Genomic DNA, 10,358 nt, shown 5'->3' with positions numbered 1-10,358 from the left:
GCTTGTACCAGTACGCATGTATTGGGAATATCGGCAACCGTGCGGTGTGATAGTGTAACATGAGTCAATTCACGTGAATCGGCGGCTATTGCCACAAACAGATTTCGGCTCACACGCACACAATCAGAGAACCTCGTATATGTACTGCGCAGCAACTGTGTGCAATACAAGGTTCTCTGATTGTGTGCGTGTGAGCCGCAACCGTTTGTGGCAACATAGCCGGCGGCGAGTCAGTCTGCGTCGAACAGTCGAAGCAAGTCGAAGTGCTTACACCTCATATTGTCAGTACATTCTACATCCAACAGAACATAATGGTGAGTACGCAACTAAAATTTATGTGCCGTTTGCTTCTTATAGTTGCATTTTGATATTTATTTCCGTTATATAAAAAGCCATAGTTTACGTCACGTATACTATAAATTTTCAGTGAAACTGGCATTGAATATCGGAACGCAGTCTAGATTAGTCCACATCTCTTTATGTTTCGAGTGAATGAGCGAGTTTCGATAAGATTTATTGTTTATTCTATTTTTTTTAATGGTGAATATAATATGTCGAACATAAAAATTTTTAATGATACATCTCATTCGCTTTCTATTTATCTTTCTGTCGTTTTTGATTAGCATTATTCGTTGAATATTGTATATTTATTTATATGGTATGCAGTATTTACATGATTTTTTCGCAATTTTTTTTCAGTATAGTGTAGTACTCTATTAGAAGAATACTTGAGCAAAGGAAGGGCGCAATGCTCAGCCATTTCCAAGAAAATTTGATTTAAATAATATGGCTTTTCTTATATTCAGCTCTGTTATATCGATTAGCGAGAAGGCAGCGTAGCTCGGGCATTAAAGTGGGTGGCTATCACGCATCAGACCCGGGTTCAATTCTTGTCCCTGGCACTTTTTTTCTCTTTTTTTTTTATACAATCTAGCAACGAATATTTATTCATGTGAAATAAAGTTAATTTAACCAACTTTTTTTTTTTTAATTTGCACTTTTAAAAGGCAATTTTCTTTTAATTTACTCACAAAACTGGGCATAATTTTAATTCAACTTAAAATCTTATTATTTTATACATCTACCCAATATAAAACGAAGCAAATAAAACGCCATTATTTGAACATAGTTATAATTTAATACAAAATTACAACAAGTAATTACAAGTATCATCCGAATAATTGTAACCGATCTGTAGAGAGTGTTGATGATAGTGATAACAAGGATGAATAAAAGTTTTGACACATTTGTTTGTAATTTTGTATTAAATAATAACTATGTTCAAATAGTGGCGTTTTATTTGCTTCATTTTATATCGAATAGAATGCATAAAATAATAAGGTTGTAAGTTTAACAAAAGTTTCGTGAGTAAATTAAAAGAAAATTGCCTTCCGAAAGGGCAAATTAAAAAAAAAATGTTAGTTAAATTAATTTTATTTTACATGAATAAATATTTGTTGCTAGATTGTATAAAAAAAGAATGAGAAAAAGAGTGGCAGGGACAAGAATTGAACCCGGGTTGGATGCGTGATAGTCACGCGCTTAATGCCCGAGCTACACCGCCTTTTCGATAATTGATATAACGGAGCCAGATATAAGGAAAGCCATATTGTTTAAATCATTTTCTTGGAAATGGTGGAGCATTGCGGCCTATCCCTTTGCCCAAGTATTCTTCTAATAGAGTACTACACTATAAAAGCCTTTTTCAATTCGGTGACCCCAAGATCGTGCCCTCCCCTGTTAGTCTCAGGAACGTGCGCATCATAAATATAATAGCACAATACTCTAGTAGTAAAAGTTCTCATTAAAATTTTCTATTCAATATTTTATTTTGTATTAATAATAAAAATAATAATTATTATATTATTAATTACTTATATGTTCTATAACAATTTAAAATATTTATGTTTTATGGTTACTAGAGTATTGTGCTATCACATTTGTGATACGCACGTTCCTGAGACTAAGCGATGCGCTCCTTAGTTACGATTTACGATGCGTTGCTAAGGAGCGAGGGGTAAGAGGGGAGCAGTGAGCAGTAGGCGTGAGCTAAAAAATCCAGCCGAAAGTTACAAATAAATCCCAGTTCACTTATATGGTAAGTCGTTGGACAGGGTTCTTATTCCTACCGCAACATCTTTATTCTCATGTCGCTACCGTCAACTCAGAGTTTCACGGCGACTACTCAGGAGCCTTAATAGTATCTCGTCGGTGATATATGTCAAAGCCAAGATCATTTACATATAAAATAATAATCGCGAAATGATTTGTTTATTCATTATAAACTATTTCTGAGTACAGTAAAAAGTGTGCATATACAACTCTGTATAAAGTAATATATAACATACACATTAAAAAATTTCATATGTGATAAATATTTTTTGAAGAATAAAGCTGTGATTTAAAATTAAATTATAAAAAATGTGGAGCTTGCACATATAACGCGCACACACACACACACACACATACAATAGAGTAAAATCAATTGCTAAACAATACAATATCAAGTACATCATAATTTCATAAATGTCTTTATTAATAGATATGTAACCTAAAAATATGATATAATAGAAAATGAAATAATTGCGCGCTAATTATGAATGCGAATCTGTTATCAGATAACTGTGTCGCGTGATCAAGCATCAATCATTACCCTTTATTTTGAAAAATATAGTCTTGTAACATTAATGATTATATATATAATAATGTAATTGTAAGACTGTGTGTATAGTATATGTGTGGGCTACCATTCTATTAAATGTATATTTTTCAGACGCGTTCCACTTAACGACCGCAACGCTCACGAACATCATCTGTTTTTGTTTAACTTTCGGTGAACAAGGATAAAATGATACCGTGAGTGTGCAGCTGTTAAGTGTAATGCGCCCATAGAGAAATGTTTACACATACACACACATACACACATCTTGACTTAGATTGATTTCTGAACAAAGCGTGATTATTGCTCAATGCACTGTAATGTTTATTAATTTTAGTTTTTGATGGAGTCGTCTTGTTTTATATTATATAAACTCTCCAAACTATATAAATACGTTTTCTTTTTGAATATCATATATTTACTGAGATTTTTATTTTTATACAAAAATTCAGTTAATGTTGATATTTAATTGATATTTATATTAAACCGATACTTTTAGGCTGTATTCCGTTTTATGCATGATGCATTACTTATCCTTGTTTAACATTTGATGAACAACAAGGATAAGTAATGCATCATGCATGAAACGGAACGCAGCCTTATAATGTCAATCAATTTGATTGTAAGCATTTTTGTTATTTTTAGAGTGCAATGAGATTATGTTTTATATATATAAATATTTTATTAATGTAAATTTTTCAAAACAGTATTTACTTTTGTTTAAAAAATAAATTTTAAATAAGATTTTGTTAACATGAAGTTGACTTGAAAAATTAACAATGTTTAATAATATACAAATTAACAATGTACTTCAATTTACAATGTGTTTTTGCTATTTATGTTTTTAAATCTTTGTATTCTTATTCACACAAACTTTTTTCACTTCTCCGTATATTATATGTTTCCACAATTTAATTTGTCTAGTTTTGTTATAAGTTTTGTAATAAAAAAACTCGATGTCTCAAGCTCTTATTAAAGGAAATGTCTTGAGAATACTATGTGGTGATTGTATAGTAATTAAAATTAAAATTATCTTATTTTATTCTTTTAATATATTTTTTATTTTCACAGAATGCTGTCGAAACAAATTATTCACAGTGCTAAGTTGCATGTTAGAGCGCGATGGTTTACTCGCAGCAATATTACACAAGAAAGTAATAAAATAGACAAAATTCCTGCACAAAGAAACAATGAAACTGTAAAGAAAACTGATGGTGTCCTGGGTAAAGAGTTCATAAGCTTTTACATAAATCAATTAACCTTCGGACAGCATACGATGTGACAGGCACATGCAAAATTGGGTCAATTTTGATTCATAGTAAAATTTCTTTTATATGTATTCCACATTAAATTTTTATAATAAATTTTAATTTGAGATATATATATATAAATATATATATATATGTATATATAATGTACATATACTATTCTTAAATATTTTTTAAATAAAATTCTTGATATTTTTGTACTATAATTTTTGTACGTATGATATATTTATGTCGATCATTACAAGAGTCTTATAAAACATTATCAAGATATGCATGGTGAGTGACCCAGCGTTTGTCAACGAAGGGTTAACTGGTAAAATAAATACTTTACAGAATAAATAGAGCAAACAATTAAAGCGAATTTTAGCTTTAATTAAATTATTTTATCTTAAGTAATATTATCAAAAACTATATTTTCAAACGTGGTAATAACTAGCATATTTTTTTTTATTATGTAATTATAAAAAAGATATACAAGAAGAGAAATTATTTTATTGAAAATATACTAATAAAAAATATACTAATATAATTTTTATATATATCTACTTATCATATATATTTTTATAGTTTATATATTTTAGGATCGCGTATGCATCGTGTGACTAATTTTGATAAGAGAATGCTGGTTTGGGTAAAACGGTATCCAAGTATAGCAGATGTTCCTAGGGATATTACGTATGTATTATATTTACATTTTTTTATTATTTGTATTTGTTTATTAAAAATACAAACATTTAAAATATAAGTTTAATTAAAATTATTTAATAACTCAAAATATAATTTTAACTAAATCTAAAACTATTTCTTTTTAGAGATTTTAACATATTGGCGATCACCAAGTTATAAGAAATCTAATAAATAATTTTTATAAAAAATTATTTTATTTGAAAATGCATTTATATTAATTTATTAGCTTTTTGTATAATTAATTTGTTTTATTATTTGATAAATAAATATTTTCTCTTGAATAGAGTGGACTGTTTACTTGCTGCAAGGAGTAAAGCACGAATTAAGGCCTGTAATTACATGATTGTTGGTACCCTAATTGGTTGTATAGGTTCTGTAATACTTGGAAAAAGACAAGCTGCAAAAGGAGAAACTTTAACCAAACAAAGAGAGGATTGGTTGAAAGAAACCTTAGCAAGGGAGAAAAATGAATAAATATGTAAATGTAAAACAATGTAGAAATAATTTAGAAATATATATACATATATATAATTTTTTTGAGAAACAAACAGATACAATAAATTAAACATATTAGCGATTATTATTATTATTTTGTTGTTATATATACACTATTTGAAAGTAATACTCATAATATTTTCCATATAGTAATGAACATTCAATTATTTAATTATTTACATCTGCAATAAATAATGTAGACGTTTTATGATATAGTGTTTTCTATTTAATAACGAGAGAGGCAAGCAAAATATACTACATTATACTACTCCACACGTATGTGCACGCACGCACACACACGTGCGCGCGCGCGTGTACGTACGCATTTGTTGTAAAATTATTTTAATATGGGTTTAAAAGATTAATTTTTTTATAGGATGACACAATTAGGAAGTTGCTGAAACTATTCGGCTATTATTTGGAAACACAAATGGTTAAAATTTTTAAAATCAGACTATTTTTTGAATATAAGAAATCCTTGCCAATTTTGTTAACGTATAATAGAAAAATTATATAAAGTAATTTAATAATTAAATTTTGTCTACAACCGGTTTGTTACTTTTTTAAACGTAAAATTTTATTATTAAATTTTTTATATTATTTTTGTATGCTAATAAATAAAAAATTGACAATTTTTTGTGTTCAAAACAATTTGATTTTTTCAAGTCTACCTTTTTGTTCTTAAGTAATAGTCAAATAGTTTCAGCAACTTTCTAATTGTCACAGGTATAATAAAGTTAAAACTCATCTCTTAAAAATGTTTTCTAACAGAACTCGCGTTTTGTTATTTACTATCAAAAACTATAATATACATTCGTATATAATTTACCTGTAGTACAATAACATATCTGATTTTTATTAGTGAGTACTTAAATTATTTGCAAAATAAATAACAATTTCTATGATTTGTGTATATCATATTTTTATTTATTCTTGCAGATGGTACAGTTGGAATTCTCGCTCATAAAAGAGAGAGAGAATTAGTATATATTGTATATCTTCATTACAAAATAACAATGATTCTGGAGATAAACAAATTATTGCTAATGTTTATTAATGTTTACAAAATTATTATGTACATAACTATATTGTAACAACTCATATAATATAGCAATTAGATAACCGATATACCAATATATTTTCAGTCTTATTTATTTGCTACTTCTATGTGTTCACATGTGATGGTTTATAAAATCCACGGCATCTTTCATAATAAATTTGTACTGTACGTTTTTTTATAACTTCCTCTATATTAAGCTCAGCTTTTAATAATCTCAATGTAGTTTGTTCATTTCTCAAATTTTTTATTAATGTTAGTCTTTCATCACCATTCTCTCTCAAATTTTTTAATTGTATTACTCTTTCCTTAGCGATGTTCAAACACTTCATGATTGCTTGTTCTCTTTGTGTATGCACGGATTTTATTTGTTGGAATAAATCTTTACATTGTGCATTAGGATCCACTTGGCCTTTGAAGGATTCAGTAGGAATTGTAGTATTCAACATGTAAATTATTTTGTCATCTAACAGTCGCATTTTTTTTAATGTATCCTGAAATACAATATGGTTTTCATATTTAGTAATTATGTATTTATATTTTTATTTTATATTACAAAATGATAAAATGTAGTATTGTGTATATATATTTGATATTATATTTGATATTCTTTTATATTTAATAATAACAGCAATATATATATATAGGCTCAGAGTACTAACAATTAAGTGGGAAAATTAGCAAATAAGAGCCAAAGCAATAAATATATAATAGTAATAAATGTGTATTTTTTCAAAATGTACGTTTTGGACAGTTTCTAAAATACACAATCATTACTAAAATATAATAATAAGTTCGCGCATTAATAGCCGCGCCTTGGCTCTTATTTGCCAGTTTTCCCATTGGCATATATATATTTTCATATACATTTGCACAGTTACAATTTTCTAATTTTATTTTCCTAATATATACAGAGTGGCCCACGTAAAGTGTTACAAGCTAATAACTCTAAAAATATTTGTCAAATCAAAAAATTGTTCATGAGAAAGCTTCATGTTTTTGAGGGGCCTTTCTAACTACGTAAACATATAATTGCCCCCGCTCCCCCTCTAAAGGGGGCGGAGGGTAACTTCAAAATTTTAAATGGAACCCCCCATTTTTTATTGCACATTCTTGTAGCTTATCTGGAGTACATAAAAGTATTACGGTAAGATTATCGAAAACTAAATATTTTACGAGATATTTTATTTTTTATATCAAAATATGTCAGATTAAGATATAAAATAACTCAAAAAGTACTTAATGAAAAAATACTTTATTATAGTGTTTTGAAAAGCTCTCCAGATAAGCTACAAGAATGTGCAATAAAAAATGGGGGGTTTTATTTAAAATTTTAAAGTTACCCTCCGCCCCCTTTAGAGGTGGAGTGGGGGCAATTTTATGTTTATGTAGCTAGAAAGGCCTCTCGAAAACATGAAACTTTCTCATGAACAATTTTTTGATTTGACAAATATTTTTAGAGTTATTAGCTTGTAACACTTTACGTGGGCCACCCTGTATATGACAATATGTCAACAAAAACTAAATAAAAATTGAGCACAACATGATATCATGCTTTAAATTGTCGGCAGAATATCGTCAGAAATCGAGCTCATCTGTAACCACAGTGTGATGGCAGAAATGCGGCAAAAATTTAGCATATAATTCAACGGCCGTCTCAAAAGATAACATCAAAAACAAAACCGCAGTAACATCAAAAACAGAAACGCAATATGGTCTGTTGTCATGAAATAATGACAGATACATATCAATATCATATACAATTTGTATATCGGATTCTATCTATAGTTCTTTCGTTTACCGCTGTACAACGTATCTATTTCAAGTTTCTTTTACGGACAAATATAAAGATTGCAAAGCGCGGCTAACAAAATTAAAAATGTATATCTATTTTTATTAGCTTAATTTTTGATACAATTCTAACAAAGGACTCAGAATATTAAATTGAAAGTTTGGAAACCGAGTAGATCAATAAAATTGTCCATTTATTGACTGCTTGAAACAAAATAAGAATTCAATTTCCATACAAATCTTGAAACTTATGAGTTATTAATAAATAAATTATTTATTTAAATTTATATATTTAATTATTTATAACTATGCCAATTATTTACATTACATAGAATGTACAATATAACCTGTTATACATTATATATATTATACTTACGATGGGAAAATTACAAGTAACTAACGATTTATCGTAAACATTTATGTAATAATATTTGTAACATTCAGTTTTTATTGCATCTATATTAGTAATTGTGCTTTGCAGACGTGCTTTATCTTTACCATGTTTTGGTTGTCACATTGTGATAGCAGCAGCAGACTATGCTTGACTTTTCCTGCGTTTCTGCTTTTAATAGTTGATGGGATAGATTGTGTTTTATTCTTGTCGCGTTTCTGCCGTCACATTGTAACACGACAGGCCATGTTTGATTTCTGCCGTCAATATCCGATATAGTAGACTTCGCTCGATATTTGCTACATATCTGCTGTCACGACGTAATAGCAAATAATACTCTATTTTTGGTCAATTTTCTTTGTTATATTATATTGGCAAGAGCTGTGCTGCCAGAAATTAAGTTTAACGAAGACGCAGTAAAATCTACTGCGAAGTCATGATTGAATTGGCATACTGTTGGCATACTGCTATCTATATATATATATGAGATATATTTTTTTCATAATAATGTAGATATTCTATTGTTAAATCAAAGTTACCTTTTTGTGTATTATACACAATATATAATTTTTTCTCACACAATATATAATAAATTTCTAAAATACCACCAACCGGCATTAATCATAAAAATCATTAATATTACTTTTTGATAACTTGAAACTATTAAATACGTGTATATTTGTTATATCCGTATAATACAGTATAGAAATACGCAAATATTACTTAAGCTCTATTTTCGGAAATACCTGAAATTCTAAAAAATCGCCACATTCCACGCTTGCGGCTGTCATTTTTAGGTTAAAAATGGTAGCAACTTTTAACTATAGATGTGTTCCGTTTGACACTATTTTCGCTTCAAATCTATTAAAGAAAAATTTTGGCTGCACTACTTGGCGTTTAAAAGCATTCTAGCAACACCATATTTGTCGTTGAAACAAAATGATGTCGTTAAAACATTATAGATTTCTCCTTCCACATTTTTTTCATTTTATTTCAAATACCTTTAGCATGGTGTTCCTTAGAACATATATAAATGGAAGGGGAATGCCTTTGTTTCCCGATAGAAAAACATGTCGGAAGGAAGTAAGAAAGAAAATCATAGTTGCCTCTCTCTTGTGAGTTACTTTGCTCAAAAGTGCGCATGCGCGGCCATGTGTGTGTACACAAAAGTATGTATACTACAGACACGATGCTTGTATGTGTAGTTACTCACAAGAGAGAGGCAACTACGATTTCTTTCTCACTTCATCGCAATCGCAGCCGCGAGCCGCTAGTGTGATTCGGGCTTTAAACGTGACCTTAAGGTACGTATCAAATTTATAAAAAAGGGTATTTTTAGGCCCTTTGCTCAGATAGCATTAAAAATAATCTAAAATGTTTTACAAATTAATAAATTACAAATAAATAATTAATTAAATAATTAATAAAAGACGTATCGTAAATAATATAAAAAGACTAATTTTATATCATTCCACGTAATCCGTTTCCGCGTATTCCGCTCCATGGGACATAAGGAAAATAGAAAAAGCGAAAGAAAGAAAACGGAATGGCTGTGATTGGTCGCGCTGATTCCGCGCGTTCCGTTCCGTTATGGAATTCCGCTCAATGGGACGTCGGCCTTAGGCCGGATTCACATCTTGGCAGAATGGGCAGTGAAAAGCAGCAGCAGTTTAGTAACTAACTAGCATTGTTAAGTGATTTTACAGAATTGCTGCGCTGCCCATGAAATAGATTTTCTGCAGTGTTTTAAATCGTTAATCTCAATTTCAATATTAATTGACATATAACTGAATGAGTAATTATTTTTATAATTATAGTTTCTACAAACTTACCTCTGGTGATTCCGTATTTTAGAATATATGTACATATATAACCAAAACACAGTTTTTACTGCTTTGCTGTTCAAGGCTGTGTTCCGATTCCCCACCCGGGTGCACCTAGACACCCAGAGAGCGTTCAGATTCTTCCCAAGTGCTCTCGCCGGACTCTCAAGTGAGACGTTCAAATTGT

General features: G+C 29.4%; 2 protein-coding genes across 9 annotated transcripts; one reads left to right on the top strand and one right to left on the bottom strand.

The window, feature by feature from the left end:
* Positions 1 to 2,104: 2,104 nt before the first annotated feature.
* On the top strand, positions 2,105 to 6,247 carry LOC115237701 (protein FAM162B-like). Of its 6 annotated transcripts, none has more exons than XM_029810923.1 (6): positions 2,105 to 2,332; positions 2,774 to 2,856; positions 3,731 to 3,882; positions 4,509 to 4,602; positions 4,899 to 5,092; positions 6,049 to 6,247. In XM_029810923.1, the coding sequence occupies exons 2-5, from the start codon at positions 2,849 to 2,851 to the stop codon at positions 5,086 to 5,088; spliced, it is 444 nt and encodes a 147-aa protein (XP_029666783.1). In that variant the 5' UTR covers positions 2,105 to 2,332; positions 2,774 to 2,848; the 3' UTR covers positions 5,089 to 5,092; positions 6,049 to 6,247. The 6 variants fall into 6 exon arrangements, with proteins under 6 accessions (XP_029666783.1, XP_029666784.1, XP_029666782.1 ...); XM_029810924.1 differs by having other exon boundaries at positions 4,899 to 5,098; positions 6,049 to 6,245; XM_029810922.1 differs by lacking the exon at positions 6,049 to 6,247 and having other exon boundaries at positions 4,899 to 6,009.
* On the bottom strand, positions 6,012 to 9,379 carry LOC115237702 (coiled-coil domain-containing protein 58). Of its 3 annotated transcripts, XM_029810931.1 has the most exons (3): positions 9,095 to 9,379; positions 8,456 to 8,819; positions 6,012 to 6,660 (listed from the first exon to the last, which is right to left on the bottom strand). In XM_029810931.1, the coding sequence occupies exons 2-3, from the start codon at positions 8,456 to 8,458 to the stop codon at positions 6,274 to 6,276; spliced, it is 390 nt and encodes a 129-aa protein (XP_029666791.1). In that variant the 5' UTR covers positions 8,459 to 8,819; positions 9,095 to 9,379; the 3' UTR covers positions 6,012 to 6,273. The 3 variants fall into 3 exon arrangements, with proteins under 3 accessions (XP_029666791.1, XP_029666789.1, XP_029666790.1); XM_029810929.1 differs by lacking the exon at positions 8,456 to 8,819; XM_029810930.1 differs by lacking the exon at positions 8,456 to 8,819 and having other exon boundaries at positions 6,012 to 6,665; positions 9,100 to 9,379.
* Positions 9,380 to 10,358: the final 979 nt, after the last annotated feature.

The sequence above is a fragment of the Formica exsecta genome, unplaced genomic scaffold (genome assembly GCF_003651465.1).
Source record: "Formica exsecta isolate Colony F162 unplaced genomic scaffold, ASM365146v1 scaffold3063, whole genome shotgun sequence".
NCBI lineage: Eukaryota > Metazoa > Arthropoda > Insecta > Hymenoptera > Formicidae > Formica > Formica exsecta.
Note: the sequence above shows the minus strand (reverse complement) of the source record. Positions and strands in the feature narration are given on the sequence as shown.